This window comes from Ambystoma mexicanum, chromosome 2p, assembly GCF_040938575.1.
Source record: "Ambystoma mexicanum isolate Mex_15411 chromosome 2p, UKY_AmexF1_1, whole genome shotgun sequence".
NCBI lineage: Eukaryota > Metazoa > Chordata > Amphibia > Caudata > Ambystomatidae > Ambystoma > Ambystoma mexicanum.
In genome coordinates, this window is record NC_090923.1 from 1,453,710,547 (window position 1) to 1,453,729,959 (window position 19,413).

Here is a 19,413-nt window from a genome sequence, read left to right on the forward strand (position 1 = left end):
GGATCCAACCTGAGGCAAAAGTTTTTAAGGTTTAGGCTAAATCTGTGGCCTACACGAGAAATCTTAACACGTCGAAAGAAAATTCCATCAAACCTGAACTACTGTCGTTTTTGTCAAATAACTACGGTTAAAGAAACGTTGCAACATCTAATAATAAGATGTCCAAAATTACTTCCACAGAGAATGATATACTTTAAGAACCTGGTTTGCATGTACAGTGATAAAAGTGATGATGAAATTTGGCGGGTTTTATTCTCAACAACTAGACTAGCACTTATGAAAGCTATAACACAGTTTTTAGATTGTATCTTAACAGTGGAAATCAAATTCTAGTGAAAGAATAATGAAGTTATTAATTCTTCTTCTTATTTCCCTTATAATGCTAGTTTTGTTCCATTGTATCACAACCATTTTTCTTTCTCCTTTTTTCTTTCTCTTATCCCCACATTTTTCCTCTTTTTAGAAAATATTAACTGTTTTAATTATGCATGAACTAAATGTCTGTATATTGTTTTGTATTTGAAAAGTTGTTTAATTTCAACTAAATCAAATTTAAAAAAAAAGTTTTTTTTGGAAGACCTTTGTCAAGGATATCAGTCACGTTATCCTTTTCATACTGAACAGTAGGTCTACTCCATCGTGAATATTCTGTTACTTTGGCCATGTCTGACCTGTATGAGGCATTAGCATTCACAGTCACATGCAGCATGGCAAACTCTATCTCTGGAGACGTGTCCAGACCACTGGCATCCCTCAGGGTGTCTGTCAGGTCTCAAAATCTCGACTTCTCAGAAATCAGCTCCTCTGGAGCATTCGGAGTGCCATACTCCAGTCCAAACAGAGGACTTCTCGCCTCCTCTGTTCCTTCCTCCTCATGAATAGAGCTCATTGATGTAAAAATGTCCTTTTCTGACAAGGGCTTATAAAACTTTGACTGATCAGTCAAGGATGTCGATGGCTTCAATAGCTTCGACGTCAACAACTTCAATGTCGAAGAGCTCAACGCTGATTCCTCTGATGGAGCCACGGAGGAAGATGGTGGCTTCGACATGACTCTAGGTGTAGAGACTCTCGACAGTTCACGAGGAAGCTTTGAGACCTTACTACCTGGACTCTTAGGCATGCGAGCAGCAGTATTTGTCGATGCCCTGTCAGCTTCACGAAGAGCGATGGGGTCTGAAGCCTTTTTCGTTTCATCAATAAGGGTAGCCGATGCTGCCTTACTGAACACCTCCAACAGTTTGAAGGAAAACTCTTCTAACTCGTCCTTAGTTGTTGATGACCTCAGAAAACATACCCGTTTCTTATTGGGTGAGGAGTCAGAAGACGATGCTCGGGATCGATGGTCCGGTGCCTTAAGTGTCATAGACTGGCATGAGCCACAGTCGTCCACCTTGTGGCTCACACCCAAGCACCAGAGGCATACCCAGTGTGGATCTGTGATGGACATCGTAGACCCACAATCGGAGTCCCTCTTAAACCCAGTTTTTGAGGTAGACATTATCGAATAACTCAACACAATAGGTAGGTCACTGAGGCGAACAAACCGTTTCAAAGCTGATGTGTGGAAAAACAGAACTGAGGTAACGGGTGCCGCATGTGCTACTACTTATACCAGTGTCAACGTCATGGCCGAGAGCTCATCGGAGGCCGCAGGATGGAGGCCGCTGAGTGCCAGAGGTGGCGATCATGGCGCCGTCTACTGTAAAAAAAAAAATCAGAAGCTGCAAAGCAGAATACAAATATATTAAAGATGAGGAATACGTGGAAGATCATAATCCATTAGAAGAAATTGATACTGCCGAAAGAAAGGAGTAGGGTTGAGAGAGGCAGGCATGGAGAAAGCATAGAAAGAAGAGAGATGAGCAGAAGAAGGCAGATACATTCGGTGCGAGTAGAGAGACGGTGCCCAGCACTGCTAAAGTGGTCAAAGATGGGCTTTAAGTGAGAGGCTTAAAGATCATACCTAAGCAGAGAAAGGAGAGTGCTGAGAGAAACACTGAAAGTGGCACATACGTACTGCTGAAAGAAGAAAGGGTGAGACTCAGTGGTCGGAGTGCGGGGGGGCGGTGGGATCCCTGCTCTCTACTTAATTAAGTTTTACTTCTCCGATTCTTTTATTTTGAAAAGTAACTGTTCCAGAATGGTTTTATTTTAAAATAAAAGTGCACATGGGCGTAATTTTAGGGGGGCACGGGGGTGTTTGTCCCCCCCCAACTTTCATGGCACACCATTATGTCCCCATTCATTTTGCTCGGGCACCTTTTATTCAGATGTTATGTCCCCTCCTCCCCCCCAACCTTTTCAGCAAAGTTACTCCATGGAAAGTGCAGGAAGATGTTGAAACGTGAACTTCAGTGCAACACACTGAACGTTCCCTTAAACAGCAGGCGCATGTGTTTGGGGTTTGCATTGTGCGTGGAAGGGGGCGTGGCGATGGGGTTTGTGGGGATCAGGGAGAGGCCAGAAGGGAACATAGTTTCACTACTTCTTTTCATACACTTTGACCACTGGTGGGACTGAGAGATACGGGTAGACACCTGAAAGAAAAGAGGTGTTGAGAGGTACCGAGGAGAAAGAGAGAGCAGGACTGAGACTGGCAGGCCGACACTGCCGAAAGAAGAAAGAGTAGCAATGAGAAAGGCCTGTAAATGCTGGCGAAGCACTTGGGCAAACGGTCGAACAGGGCACATGGGCTGAGAGAGGCAGAGAGGGGACGTGGGCGATAGTAATACACTACAATAAAATATTCTTTATTGGCATAACAAGTTACACAAAAATTACCAAAGTAAACAAATGCTATGCATAAATGTTACATTCTCTTCAGTAGGGATCCTGTTGTTCTGCCTTTTTCTAAAAGGCCCTATTGCTTTGTGTACTTGGTCTTCTCTGGTGGCATGCATAAACATATTTTGCTGTTCTCTTGGCTAATTCAGGTCTCAGATGAATTAAACACGAGGCATGGGGTACTGCTGAATTTGAAAGAAGAAACATAGACCTAGAAAACAAATAAATACTGCTGAAAGGGGTAGAGATGCACTACTGTTGAAAGGTGAGAATGACATAGCGCGGGTGGTCTAAGCTGCATATTCAGCACAAACACCGACATAAAAAGAGAGGGGATACGAATACCATAAGCGCACATATGCTGCTGAAAGAGAAGAGAGAGTGCTGGGGGTGCATGGGGTGCTGCTGTAGGTGCCAGAGAGACCGCGAGGGGCGTACTGCCAAAAGAAGTGACAGATGGAGGAGGACCATTCGAGAAATTCACCACCTGGCCAAATCCTTCCACACTTGCTCTCCCTCCCCCACCCTTCCTGTCAAAAAAAACCCAGAGCCGAGGGGAGCTGGGGCACAAGGTCTCCCCTGCCCGAGCCCCCGCTTTCCCAAGACAAGATGGGAAACAGATGCTGCTTTCTTCAGTGTGTGCTGTGGAGCATTGTGCAACGAGGCATTCATCTCCCGAGATACAATCAAACATTGGCTGTGAGGCCGGCTATCCCAGCAACAAGGAATAGGGCACGGAAGAAAAAGGCCTGTCCTGCAGTGAGAGGCGGAGCACTGCAATGAGGAACGGGGAAAGGAAGAGACAGCCCTGTCGGTGCTGCAGAGACATACGAAAGGTTATGTGCTAGCACTCGAATGAAGGACAGAGGCAGAGCCAGGAAAAGGCAGGCCATATGCGCGGGAACATCTAGGAAGGGTCAGAACCGCCTTCAGAGAGTAAAGAAAAGTCAGGTCCTCCCTCCAGAGAGGAAGAAGCAGCGCAGGAAGACGGCATACACCCAACGGGTGTCCACCGTCAGTGACAGCCACAGTGCAATTGCCCCCGAGTGAAATAGTTCAACAGCAACAGCATCATGTCTACAAAGGCAATGTGAAAACAGCTGGCCTGACTGTGCCAGGTGTAGAGGAACAGTGTGAGGGCTGCTACCTGCTAAAGGTGTGGATGAACGATTCCAAAAGCACAAGGCATCCATGAATGGTGCCTTGCCAAAGACAATGCTTGTTTAGGCCATTCCTCCCTCTTTGGCACCTAGTGTGGCTCATTTTTCATAGTTTGCTCAGTTGTGGCACTGCTCCCTGTTGCATGCATACAGGATTACGTGGCAACAGCAGTAGTACTAGCAACATGTGCAGTGAAAGAAGTGACAATTGCAGTACTAGCTGCACCAGAAGTACGGAAACACCGAAACAATTTGACAATCCAAGCGCATAAGCACTACAAAGAAACGAAAACACTCTTTGACATATTGCTCTCCTTTTGGTCGGATTGGGCTCTTTTCTATGTATTTCGTTTGCTGCATTTTGGGGGTAACACAAGGTGTGCACCTTTCACTCTTCACAAATCACCATTGTGTAAACATCTGGTGTTGTGACACTCCCCTACAGACGTTGATATGCCGCCTTCTATATGTTACTGTGACTGAGAGACACAGTCCCAAAATAATTGAAGCATGACGTGTTTATTTCTACTTGAGTTCTATCTTGCACTGGCAACTCACAGTGAATGCAGGAATGTTGGTTTTCTTCTATACCATACTCTGCTGGCAATACGCCTACTTACCTGTTTGTAATAAATATGTTTCCTGATTTCTGGAAAGACATTGGTGCCTTCTTTTGTGTTCCCACTTTCTTGGGTAGCCTGCCTGATGTTGCCTGGGGGCGGGGGGGGGGGGGGGTGGGGGGGGGTTGGGACCCAGTCCGCATACACAACACACACCTCACCGGGGTCTATTAATTCCTTGGCCCAAAACTGTGGCTCTGCCTGGGGTCTCCCACACGGTCTTCCCCATTTTAACCTGCCTTCCGCTTCCACAAGGCACCACTCACAGTCAGGGTGACATAGGTAGTCTCTATGGCAGTTGCAGGGTCTTGGATGTGTTACAAGCCAAGACTAAGGAATCCATGGAGGATTGAGAATAGCTAACCCAGGCCTCCCATGAGGGGATCTGAAGTTCAAGCTCAGGACCAAGGGTTGGTATCATTAACCAGACACCACTCTGCCTTGAACTAATCACACAAAGTTTCTTCATTCAAACGTCCAACTTTCCCTTGATTATGAGATTTGTGTTTCTAAGTCACTGTCCACCTTGGCCAGAAAAGGTTACCCAATACATATGGACAACAAAGGGAACTGAGTAAAGCAACAATGCCTCAGGGAACATTTGTTAGCTGACATTGGCCAGAGAATATCCTCATCCAGTATTTTATTTTAGTTACAAACAACCCACAAAGACCTTCTTGAGCAGAAATCCCCTGTGATGATTTCTGCATCTGAAAAGACATGAGCAAACCAAGGTATCGTCATGCACCCGCTGCAGTTGGATACATTCAATTATTAGGATTTTAGAGAGCTCAGTAAACCAATGCACCAAGCATTATATTAATAACCAGAAAGTCGTTGACATTACACTGCATACCAACCCAGAATGGCATAATCTGATGGACGCTCGGTAGTTAATCCTGGAGCCAATATTGAGAAACATTGTGTTTCTTTGGAAAGTGTCTGACACTTGTATGCACTCTGGGTGTTCATTTCGCAAGCAGGGTTGAGCTGCAGCGAATATCAAATAAGAGTCACTCAGTGATGAGTCTGGCCACTGGTGCCGGCCTGAAGGCAAGCCCCACTGAAACAACTAACACGTGGGTTACTCGACTACGTACCAACTACTGAGGAGCACATCCCTGTGTTCTTCTACCTTTACAATACTTCCGACACAGGCACATCACTGGACGCTGCAAGAATTACATTTTTAATCTCTGAGACAAATAATTGAACTTTTATGCAAAATAATCTGTACCAAAATAATAGCACATCTAAAAGGCACCCACAAAGAATATGTATGCTTTAGGCAATTACTTTAAAATAATAATGAAGTTACAATATCACATGTCTACAGGATAACATTTCAGAAAGAACTGCCTCACCACCCCCAGAAAACCATCCCTCACACGGAGATCAGCATTGCCTACATTTCAACATTACTGCTGGCCTTCACAGTTCCCACATGTTCTCATGAACAGAAACTGTTCATATGTCATGGAAGTTAAATAATAAGGATGGTTTCAAGCCTGGAATTGTCCGAAATCTATTTTGGAACCCATTCAAGCCTTACATTTTGGCACATCAATTCAAGTAAGGCTTAATAACCAAGGCGACTTGTCACCAAAAATTCCTACGCATAGGGGTGTGAAACAAGGCTGCCCTTTGGCAGCTGAACTTTTCAAGCTCTTTATCGCAGACATCCCGGCCTGTTTAAAACAGGTCCAGTGCTTTTCTCCAAAAATTAACACTACACCGATAAACTGCATAGCATACGCGGACGACCTCGTCTTAATTGACCATACCCAGATAGGTCTTCAACGGCTGCTGAGTAATCTCAGCGACTATCTAAAACAAAATGACCTAAACCTGAATGTCAATAAAACCAAGATAATGGCTATCGGCACAACAACATCACGGAAAGACCAAGCATTTAAATGGACCATTGAGAATAACACTCTGTCACTGGTGAAGTCCATCCGCTACCTTGGCATCATGTTCAATAATTCCATCAACGAACACGACTGGATGCAAGATCTGATCGCACGAATGAACCAGTTCGCAATTCAAGGCGCCCAGATAAACAGAGAATTTGGAAAATTTAGTCTATCACCAGTTTTGATATTTTATGTCCAAAAGGTAATTCCTGCAATCACCTTTGGAGCAGAGGCTGGATGGAATTTGGCTGCTCAGAGCTGGCATAAACTTGAGGCAATATTCTGGAGACGTGTCTTAAGACTTCCAAGCTATGTATCCATCACCGCGATCCGCTATGAGTTATCGTTGAACTCTTTACACTCTGTTGTAATATGGAAATCATTGACGGCCTGGAGGAAAATGTGCGTATCTGCACCGTCCCCTGCTTACCAAATTCTGGTTGAAAAACATGCAGTTACCAACAATCATCTACTTCGCGCCTGGAAAACTGCCCTGGCAACCTATTTACATAGTGCTGACATATTAATTGATGATTTAATTAACTTACCACAGTTGGCAAAAATCAAATTTGACAATTGGTCGTGGATCTGCAATTTAGAACTTCGCAACAAATTAAATCCACGCTGAAATTAGATACCACAGTTCATAAATTGAACAAACCTTGTCGATATTTAGTAAAATGTCCAAACTCGCAATATCGCGAAAAATTCTTGAAGTTTCGGCTGAACGCCATTCAATCTAAAGAAATGCTGTGGCAACGCAAAATCAAGGACATTGTCGACAACATATGTCGATTTTGCGGCATCGCTAAGGAATCGTCTTATCATTTAATAACAGCATGTGCCGGGGTGAAAACCCAACGACAATGTCATCTTGGGAAATATGCTCCTCTGGACAACGACATGGCCAACTGGTGGTGTCGGGCAATTTCTGGTCATGACATACAACTTACATGTGCCATTGTTAACTTTTTGGACTCCATTTTCTTAAGTCATGAGGCAAAATCAATTACAAATTGATTAATGATCCCACCAACCAATAACATTTCTGAGTACGTAAATGCAACCTTGAAGGTTGTATACGTCTCCAAGTACATCTGGTTACTCGATTGTAAGACGTCCCTTTGAAGAACAGTCTTGTCTTCTATGTAACAAAAGTTATGGTTGCCCAACTTTTCTCTTAGTTGTGATACCATGGCTGACGTTTCAATAAAAAAAAATAAAAAAAAAAAAATAAGGATGGTTTCACTAAACAAGACTTTTCTAAAACACATACCATCGATGATAAATAGATTGGATGGGCACCACATTATTTATCTATTTATTATGATTCTAAAGAACCTTTACAAAAACCAACAATAAAATACATATACATTTCGTAACATTAAATTATACCAAAACAATCAATAAATAACTCAATTTCCAATACATTTGTTTAAAATTGTGTAAATTGACATCCTTTCGTTATACAACGGATGAATTTCAAAGATACCGTGTTAAAATACACTAAAAGTAATAAAATACACAGTAAAAACCTAAGGAATAAAATAAACATATAGCTAGTATGCAAATAATACGCCACAGCCGGTATATTACAACGTGTAAACTCTCTGATTCGGAATTGAAGCAATAGTCCCAAAATTCTGCTGATTTAATGTAATCATATTTATGCACGTATTGACCGAGTGTACACATATAAACTACACCCAGTTGTATACATTCTTTAAAAACATGTCTCGCAGTCTCTATCATTCGTGGTATTTTACAGACGCGGCACACTCTTTTTTTCTAATGGCATCTTAATGTGGGCTCACTGGAAGACTAACAGAGGTAATTGGTTGGTTCGAATCTTAGCATTAGATTACAAACTGCTGGGCTGGAACTCTGGTGAAGGTAAGATTGTGTTTTACAGTACTGATTTGTAACATTTGATACATAGTTATATGTCCCTAAATTTGATAAATGTTGAGAAACCCAATCGAACTGCTCAAACTTCCTCTTAAATAATACCTTCAACATGTCATACTTTGTTCCTTGTTTAAAATCTGGATGCCAGCCCAAATGTGCAAATAACTTCTCGTTTAGTGCTTCGAATTTAAGGTCTATACCTCCCAATTCCATCAGACTAGTTCTTCCCATCATAGCTAGAAGTGGACCTTTAGGGCTGGATTTGGACTTCAAGTGCAAGTTCCCTCTCCTCACAAGGAGCTGACCTCTCAATGACAACAAACCCAATTCTAATCTAAGATACTCAACCAGAGTAGAGGGAGCCAATTTTAATATCTTTTTCCAGAAGAAACCCTCCAGTGTGTTAAGTCAGGTCAAGTCACACATAGATATTGCCTCAAACCCATACAACCCCATGGGACAGAAGCTCTGTTTATATAAAATGATTATGCTCTCCAAGGAGGATCCAGCAGTTTGTTTTGCAAATGTGCCGATCAAATATGTTAACTGATGGGCCTTCCTTTTTTAGTTTCTTTAATATGTACATAATGAGTACTAGCACTCATTTCAAGGCCAAGATAAGCGTACTTCTCTACATACTCCAGTAAACCCAAACGCGTTGAGAAGACCGGGCGCTTCACCTTTATAGCTGCGACCAGCATCGCCTTTCTTTTGTCCAGGTTAAGCGACAGATAATTGACTGTAGCAAACGATATGAGTTCCTCAAACATACCCCTCGCACCGCGATAGGTATGGTTGAGCAATACTAAATTGTCTGCATACAACATGCAAGGCACAGCCACCCCACCAATTTTTGGATGGCATCCAGACACGGTAGAAAAATGGGACGGCAAGTCTAATAAATATATGTTAAACAACGGGGGAGCCAGCACACAACCTTACTTGACTACCCTGTTGATCGGCACCTCGGCTGACATGGTACCAACGTCATTCAGCCTCAGTCACCCCCTCGTGTTCGAGTACAGGTCCTTAAGGATGCATATTAGCCATGTCAGGCATCCCAACCCCTCCATCCTACATCACAACTTTTCACAGTTGACACAGTCAAAGGCTGCTTGAAAGTCTACGAAAATGATGCACAAAGTGGGCCTTCCTTTAGTTACTGCCGCCTGTATCAACCTCTCTAAGACCATAAGGTTGTGGGTATTGGTACAGCCGGGTCGAAACCCAGTCTAGGTGAATGGGAGTACATTATATTCTTCCACCCATACCTGTAAAGCCTTCAAAACAAAAGACCCGAACATTTTCCCAGTCACATCTAGTAGTGACAATAATCTGTAGTTCTCAGGCAGCAACATGTCACCTTGTTTATATACTGGGACTAAGATTGACTGATGCCAGGAAGTAGGGATTTCCTGTGCGAGGCAAACTTTGTCAAACAGAATTACAACCCTGGCGTTAAGGGGTTAACGGTGCCGTAAAAGGCTGCAGCGCCGTTAAACCCTTAACGCCCGATTCACACTTTTTTTGCAGGCGTTAAAGTCCAACCCGCTAAGGGACCTTGGTGCTAATTACGGCATCGTAATTTACGGTGCCGTAATTAGTGCCTTCCCCATTTCCATTGAGCCCTATGGGCCAAAAATGGAAATGGGGAAGGGGCCATGGTGAATGGGGATTTACCGCCCCGCCAACCTTGGAATGGGGCGATAAATCCGCCATCCACCATGGCGGAATCCGGCATGGACCATGGTGCTAATAGCACCATGGTCCAATGCCAGGATTTTAATGAGGCCCAATCTTTAAAACCCTAGCCCACCGACCTGGGTCGTGTTTCAACACGATATTGGCTAGCCCATTTGGACCCAGCACCCTGGAACATTTTTGATGGTCAATTCGTTATCGTCCAGAGTCGCTAGTCGTGGCCTGTCGGATTTAATAAAGTACTATCTTTACCCTACTTTATCCAGGATTGTTTTTTGATAGGGTTTACAATTCACTTTGCCTTCTCACCTTTGGCAGCTGCCAAAGTCTGACAAATAGTATGGGTCTCATGGCTACGCAAAGTATCTATCATCTGTTGCCAGTGGATGTTCTTAACTGATAATCTCCAATGTTTTAACCCGTTTTTATACGCCATCAGGGCAGCCTTAGACTTAGATGCCATCTCTTCAACAGTGCCACCCACTATCTCAATCGTTCTTGGTTTGTTTCTCATTAATCGTTTGGCATCGCAAATGTGTTTACCCTCCCCCACCAAGTACTTTTCTTTAGTTGAGCCCGTTTTAGAGTCAATGTTTTTTAACCAAACCTGTATTTCATTAGCACTTAAAGCTGCCAAATAGAACATATCATCGTGGTTAGTAGACCAACAAATACAGTTGCCCGCGTGGTTAGTATCGATACCTCTGCAGCCTTAGGGCTTAGTACTAGGGCTAATACCTGTCATGGTCAGCACTAAAATAGCATGATCACTAAACATATTCGGGAGTACTTTGAGCTCAGTAACTTTCTCCATACAGGCATTGTTCCCGAAAAAGTAATCCCATGTGGCTTCCCTACTTAGCCATACTTCATGAAAATGGACCTGGGCGGTCGCCCTTTGTTCTTCCATTAATATAAGATCCCAATCCTTCAGGAATTGGACCCATTGTCTACCTTTACGATTACCTTTCTTTTGCAGCATAACGCTTTTCTCGTCGATGTTCAGAAAATGGGCACACTTTTCATCATCTATGCAGCAGGCATTGAGGTTGCCACCCAACAGGAGGATTTCAATATGATGCTTACCAACCCATTCCGCAAACAACTCATTTTAGTATATAGTTTCAAGAAAAGATATATCTGGGGTGATAGAAACCTTCACAACTAACATATTACATTTCTCGGTCTTCTCCTCTAATGTTAATTCCACTGCCAGGACGTTTTTGTTAATAATGGGCCCAACAATGGTACGAGATTACAGCTTTTGGCTAACCCCAATAATGAGGCCCCCATATGGTCTACCACATGGACCTTTATCTGCCATTACTTGGTACAGGTGATAACCATCAAAATGTACTGCCAAACATACGTCATACTTGTTAACCTGGGGCGTAGAACATTTGCTATCCAGAAAATGTCTAAACCCTCTAGTATTCGAGTTTACAACACTATAAATTCATTTATTACCAACCCACTGTTTTATGGGTCACAAGATTTAAATGCCTATTGTGCAGTCTCACTCTCACTTATGGGATTATCAAGCAAGCACTCAATTGCGGTATAGTGGGACAGTTGCTCGTTTCCATATGCCACCAGTGGATTAAATCCCTTGTTCACAAAACTAACTGCCTGATTCATGGAATTATTTGCGTGAAAAACCCAGATTTGCGCGCCTTTCGGGCGGGTGCAAAATTGAAATGAAAGGGATAGGTTTGTCTTTCAGTAATCACTTCTGATAGGTGCCAGTATGAAGTTATTGCATACAATGCAGTACTGATGAGGAGTAACGGTATTATGGCTAGTAAAAACAAACAAAAAAACTAATGCTGATACATTGAACAGAACGTGTCAATTTTGAAGCACTCGCACACCTACAAAAACAATCCACACACGAGTCTATGATAAAATCACTATTTACACATATCTGCAAAACGTCCATAACTACGTTACAACAAACCAGATTTTACCATCAGTGGCGGCTGGTGAATTTTTTAACTGGAGAGGCGTAAATATTTGTCCCAGCGACCGAGCATGGCGAGGGAGCCTGCACCAATCAAGGAAGATTTGGGCGTTTCGTTACCCTAGAATTATTTTTAAATAATAGGTAAGAATGGTGCATTTTAAAGCACACCTTTTAGAAAAATTGTGTTAAAAGCAAAACAGTTAGCAATTGGTTTTGTAGGGTGACTCGTAAACAAATCCAATACATGCAAGTCACCAACAGTGCACAGGAGCATTTCTTCAACACATTTTCATGATGCCTTTTCCCACAACATGTGCCAGTACCAAACATTTTCACACTAGCTGTGCCCATACATTTCCAAGCTGACTGCACCATTATACCCCAGTATTCCTATATACGAACAAACTAATGTTTGATTTGCTCATAATGCCAGAAATTATTCCATAAGAAAAACATGCCAATTTTTGTTCTGCCAATATGTGTCAGTATCCCCACATAAGAGCATAGTCCGGTTGGCTTGACCATTAAAAATGCATACCAAAGTATGAAAACAGGTCCAAATTGTCTGCAATAAAATGCCAGTTGAACTACATAATAACACTTATCATGCTTGCTTTACCAACCAAAGATGCCCAATACAAAATGTCATACCACAATGGGAAATGGCTACATTGAAATGCCAGTCTAACTACATATTAACACTTATCATGCTTGCTTTTTCAAAGATGCCCAATACAAAATGTCATGCCACAGTAAGAATAATACCACTGATCATACTTGCTTTATGACATCTGCCGAATATGAAATGGCATACCACAATAAGAAATGACTAGAATGGCTGCATTAAAATGTCACTCTAGCTAAATAACAACACGTATCATGCTTGCTTTATCAACTATGCTCAATAAAAAATGCCAGTAAAAAATGCATGCTTGCTCCATGGTGCACCAGTGCCTTGCACTCAGACATAAATACATTAATGATGAAGGTGATTATGTGTGATTGCGAGGCAGTGGGCAGATGTGTGTCAGGAGCTCGGGTCCCAGGGTACAGCCATGGCATTTTTTACTGGGTGTAGATGCCCAGTAAAAACTGCCATGCCCGTCCTAAGGCCCCGGGCACCTCACAGGCACACATTAATTGGGTGCGTGTAAGGTTCTGGGGCCCAGTTATTGTATTTTCTACTGGCCATTTTTCAGATGCCCATTAATAAATGGCATTCCTTCCCCCATTGCCCTCCAGCGCCTCACATGCACAGATAATCAATTCTGTGTCCTTGCAAGGCGCTGGGGTGCTTAGGGGTAAGACATGACATTGCACGTGAGGCACTAGGAATCCCAGAGGGCTGAGATGGCATTCTTTACTGGGCATACCCAGTAAAACATGCCATGCCAACATGCCATGTCTGCCCCCTGGACCCCAGTGCCGCCTCTCACACACACACATACACACAATTAATGTGATTGTGTGTATGCAAAGCACTGGGGGGCACAGGGGTCGGTTATGGTATTTTTTACTGGACATCTATCATAGATGCCCAGCTAAAAAAATTACATGCATGACCCCTATGTCCCCAGGTCCTCACACACGCACACAATCAATATGGTTATGTGTGTATGTCAGGCACTGGAGCCCAGGGGGCAGGCATGGTATTTTTTACTGGACATCTATCATAAATGTCCAGTAAAAGAATACCATCCCAGGCATGGTATTTTTGACTAGACATCTATGATAGGTCCAGTAAAAAAATGCCACCCCTGTCCCCTGGGCCCCACCGCTGCAAACAGATGCACACAATCAAAGCGATTATGTGTGTATGCAAGGGACTGGTGGGTCTAGGGGTGCAGGTATGGTATTTTCTACTAGACATCTATCATAGATATCCAGTAGAAAAATACCATGCCTGTCCCCTGGGCTCAACAGCGCCTAATAAATGCACATAATCAACGTGATGATGTGTGTATGCGAGCTGCTGGGGTGCACAGGGACAGGCATGGTATGTTTAACTAGACATCTATGATATATGTCCAGTCAGAAAATGCCATCCATGTCCCCTAGGCACCCAACTCATGGTCAATTTAGTGACTGCGATGGTGTGGAGAGCTGTGTGGTGGGCCTCTAGGGTGTTAGCTTGTGTGGTAGATAATCTGGGCCTGCACTGTGCAGAGCACATTGGGTGATGCGCATTGCCTTGAAGGTGGACCGTTGCCCAATCAGCATGCAGTAAAGGACACGAGGGGTGGGTGTGATGTGTTCTGTGGGTCCTAGGGCCAGAACAAGCCTTGCTACAGTGTTTTGAACCGGTTGGAGTTTTCTAAGTTGTGCTGCAGGGGCAACCAGGAAGCTGTTGGCATAGTCTAGGCGACAGAGGGTGGTGGCCGTGATCGCAGCAACTCTGTTTGGGAAGGTCAGGTAGGGAAAAATGTGTCGGAGAATGCATAGGTGTAGATAGCAATATTTTTGCACTGAGTTGATGATAGTATCAGACCTGAGTCCATGGTGCATCCAAGGTTCATTACTGAGTTGGAGGGGAGGGGGGTGGGCCTAGAGAGGATGGCCAAGGGGTGGGTTTGAGGAAGAGGGCAGTCTTCCCACATATCATGTGTTCAGTTTTTCTGTGGTTGAGAAGGAGGTGGTTAGCAGTCAGCCATGGTCAATTTCTGTAGGGCATGATAACGCGAGGTCGGGGGAGGAGTTGGAAGGGTCCTTTGGGTTCTTGCAGATGATTTGGGTGTCATCTGTGTAGTTGTAGTAAGACAGGCCGTGAGAGCTGATAATAGCAGGAAGGGGGCTCAGTTAGAGGTTAAAGAGCAGAGAGGCGCCCTGTTGTACTCCATCACTAACAGGGCAGGGATTTGAGGAGAAGGGAGGCATGTGTATTAATTGATATATGTTGGAGTGGAAGGAGGAGATCACCTTCAAGGTTGCATCCCTGATGCCAAGAGAGTGGAGTCTGTCCATGAGGGTGAGATGGTGGATGGCGTTCAAGGCCTCAGAGAGGTCTAGAGGTATTAGTGCGGCACAGTCTTGTGAGTCTGTGGTTCCCTTGGGATCATCCCAGATGGAGACTAGGCATGATTCTGTTCCTCGTAGCGGTCTAAAGACAGATAGGGGGGTCTAGGAGAAGGTTTGTTTCTGGGAAGAGGCATAGCTGGGTGTAGGCTGTTGGTTCAAAAAGTTTAGCTTTGAAAGGGTTGTTTGAGATAGGTCTGTAGTTGGCCGGTAGATGGGGGGTCCATGGTGGGTTTTTTGAGCAGGGGTTTGATGTAAGAGATCTTTAAAACTGCTGGGAAAATGTTGATGTGAGTGATGAGTTGATGATCGATCTTTTGATGTTGCTGGCACAGGTTGACAATAGGATTATTTCTTTTAGAAGAGAAGAAGGGCAGGGATTTCCATGGGATCCTTAGGGACAGCTGTTAGCTAAGCAGCTTTAGGAATTATGGGTGAGAGATAGAAGAGAATGTTGATGGCCCGAATTATGATGTTCCTCAATTCAGCTGCCCCCAATGACAAAATTGATAAATAACAGTCCTCAATCACATTGGCCCCAATGACTGCAGTCTACTATGGTGATGGCCCCATTTGGCAACTCTCCTGGTAGTGATGGACCCCAGTGACAATTCCTGATGATAACCATACCCAATGACAAATTACTCACTTGCGCTGGACGAGGCTTCAAGCGCCCTCATGCTAGGGTGTTGGATTTCATCTTGGCAGGTTTGTGATTCCCACTCCTCATCCTGTCGCTGAAGATAACAGACAAGATGAGCCTCTGTAGAGAGAAGACCATAAAAGTTAAAACTGATCTACAGTGCAGGGTCTTAACATATCCAAAGCAACCCCGCATTTTGCATTGTATTTTGTGTCTTTTTTGCAACTACTAGGCCACCTGGTGAGTTTGTGCTCGGACTGCGCTGTGCAGAACCTCCTCTTTCTTTCAGCTATCCTCCGCCGCCCCTATGGCACTCACCATCTACCTGATCTTCTCTAACTGCTACACTATCACCTATCCTCCCTCTCTCACGAAGTCTGGAGAAAAAACCTTAAAAAGATACCCTGGCCACTAACCCTGGCCTACCTATCGCAGACACCTATGTCAGTGCATCTTCCAGATACATCTTCACTGATATCCTCTTTTCTGTCCCCTCTACAGATCTTTGGGCGCCTCATCTCATCTCTACTCTCTCTTCCCTCACCTCTTCACCCATTAATGGTGGCACTAAATAGGAAGTCCTCTCGGCGGGCTTCGCATCATTCAGGTGTATCGTTAATGTCTGCACTACCTTTGTGCAGGGTCCTCAACCCAACCTCCTCCTTTTTGACCGGTGCCTGCCATCCCTCCTTAACTTCCTTCCCACACCTGCTACTTCTTCTTCCCCTCTCTCTGCCCCCTCACCCGTGGCTGGTGTACCACACTCCTGTAACCCTCCTCGAAAACCTTTAAAGGTGGAGACCTCATGCAACTAGCCACGCTTAATCCTCGTTCTGCCATCAAACACTCTGCCAACATCTGCCTCCTACTTGAAGACCTTGACCTCGATATCCTCACTCTTACCGAGACGTGGTTCAATGCCAGCTCAGTCACTGCTTTTGACTCCATTCTTCCTGATGGCTATAAGATCATCTCCAAGTCTCGCCCAAACTGTGCTGGTGGTGAGGTTGCTCTGATCTTCTCTGAATGGGTGCTTTCCTTATACCCACCCAGCCTTGCTCTTCCTTTGAGAGCCTGATCTGCAAGCTAGTCATCTCTCCCACTTGCTCTCTGACCATTACCACCATCTGCAGTCCACCTGTCTCTACCACCCTGTTCCTCTCTGAATGGGCTGATTCTTCTCCCTCCTCTCTCCTCACAACCCCCGCCAGACTCATTCTTGTGGGCGATTTCAACATCCACCTTGACTCCTCAATCACGGCATCCACTCTCTTCCGTGACCTCTGCACCTCTCTCTCCCTCTCCATTCTTCCCTCTGGTCCTGCCCACATGGATGCACACACTCTTGATCCACAATGATCTTTCACTCTGCCCCCCACTGATCACCCCACTGTCCAGGTCAGACCACTCTCTCCTCTCCTCTCACCCGAGTCCTCTCTGCCCTCTGACCGCACTAACCCCAGTCCTGCCAACCTCGTTCACGAACACCCATCTGATGAAATGACTCCCTTAGCATCTCACTTATTCCCTCCCTTTCTCCCCACTCCAGACTCCACCTCTGATTCGGCTCTCAGCAACCTAAATCTTGCCATTGCTAATACCCTTGACATTCTTTCCCCATTCATGAGGATTCGCCTGAAACATGCCTCCAAGCGTAACACCTGGTACAACTTTGAACTTGCAGTCCTAAAACGCAAGTGCAGTGCTGTGGACTAGAAGTGACAGACCTCCGGGTCACCCTCTGACAAACTGGCCTGTCGCCTGCTCCAAAGGCAATACAGACTCTCCATTCGCGCCAAGAAAAGGGCCCACATCCAGGCTTGTATCTCTGGTGCATTCAAAAACATGCTGAACTCTTTAAAATCTGCAGGGAACTTGCCAACCCTTCCGCAGTCTCCTCCTCACCTCTTCCCTCCCAGGCACTCTGCAATGCATTGGCCACACACTTCACTGAAAAAACTCAGGACATCCTGAGCACCCTTGTGAACCTCTCCCCCTTCCATCCCCCTGCCTCTTATGGCCCCCATCCTCCCTCTACATTTCTCTCCTCCTTATCTCCTATCGAACCTGTTGAGGTCACCAGAGTTGTCCGCTCCCTGAGGGTCTCCTCTAAACAGGTTTCCCCTGCTCCTCCAGTACCATTAAGGACAATATTGTCTCTCTTGCCTCTGCACTTGCCGATTTCTGTAACCACTCTTTTGCTATTGGATCATTCCCCTCTGCCCTCAAGCACTACCTTGTGCGCCCCCTCCTGAAAATCCTTCAGCAGACCCATCTTGTCCAGCCAACTACTGCCCCATATCTATCACCCCCTTCCTTGGGAAACTCTTGGAGAAGCTGGTCTTCCCCCAACTGACTCAGCACACTGAACTTGTTGGTTGCCTCCATGAGCATCAATCTGGATTCCGAGCATCCAGAGGCACTGAAACTGCTATTCTGAACACCGTGAGGAACTGCTTGCATGTTTTGATTCCAACTCTCCTCCTGGTCTCATTCTACTTGATCTCTCCTCTGCATTTGATAGGGTTAACCATTCCATCCTCATAAAATGGCTGCATGATACCCTATGTATCTCGGAGTGGGCACTGGATGGGCTGACCTCCTTCCTCAATGAACGTCTGTCCCAGGTTATTCTGGGCTCTTTCTCCTCCCCCACCTCTATTTCCACCTGCAATGTCCCCTATGGCTCCAACCTTTCTCCCTGGCTCTTTAACACCTACCTTGCTCCGCTTGGACACCCCATTTCCACCTTCTCCGCAACCTCCAGTGTTATGCAGATGACACACAACTCTTCTACAAACTTCCCTCAGACCATCTCCTTACTTCCTCCATTATTCCTGACTGCCTATCTGCCATCCAGTGCTGGTGCACTTCCAATGATATCTGCCTTAATGCCAGCAAGACTGAGATCCTTTCTATTGGGACTCCTGCTCCCTCTTTCTTCCCCTCCTTCTCTGGCCTTCTTCTATAGGCACCCCCATTCTCCTTCATCTGACGCCAGAAACTTTGGAGTCATCTTCGCCTCCTCCCTTTTCTTCCTCCCTCACATTCAGGACATTGCCAAGAAGGCCCGCTTTCAAGTCCACCTCCTCAAAGCAATTCTTCTTTTCCTCACTTTCCCACAGAAACTTAATGTCTCTAGTGCTCTGGTTCTCTCTATGCTAGACTACTGCAATAGCCTTTTCCTCAACCTACCCTCCTCTTCTCTATGACCGCTCCAGCTAACAGACTTATCCTTGGCCTCAAACCCAGGGACCGCATCTCCCCAGCCCTAAAAACCCTCCACTGACTCCCAGTTTCTGCAAGGATCAAATTCAAATCCCTCTGCATCATACATAAGGCTGTTTGGGGTCCAGGGACCACGGTATCTACAACTTGCTCTCACTAAAAACTCTCTCTCCTGATCTTTACAGTCCTCCGGCACCAACTCTCTGTGTGTCAAGCGCTTTGCTAAACAGGTAGCCGGTGGTTGATCTCTTTCCTTAGCAGGCTCCCTCCTATGGAACAGCACCCCCCTTCCTCTCCGTCTTCAGCCAGACCTCCTCAAATTCCAGAAGCTCCTTAAGACTTTGCTTTTCACCTCCTCCTTCCCTTCCTCCCATCTCTGCTATACCCCCAAGCTGCTGACATTGGTGACCAAGGCCCTTATGTGTTCTCTTGGGCCCTGGCATTCCACACCCAATCGCCTTCAGCCTCCGTTAGC

The 19,413-nt window shown here is 45.1% G+C and overlaps 1 protein-coding gene across 2 annotated transcripts in view; it reads right to left on the minus strand.

Annotated features, from left to right (window-relative positions):
• Nucleotides 1-19,413, minus strand: part of SEPTIN12 (septin 12) — a 552,608-nt gene that overhangs the window by 347,391 nt on the left and 185,804 nt on the right. For both annotated transcript variants that reach the window (XM_069646026.1, XM_069646027.1), the window contains one exon: nucleotides 15,717-15,830. In XM_069646026.1, the coding sequence (XP_069502127.1) occupies nucleotides 15,717-15,830 (114 nt within the window). The remainder of the gene's footprint in view (nucleotides 1-15,716; nucleotides 15,831-19,413) is intronic.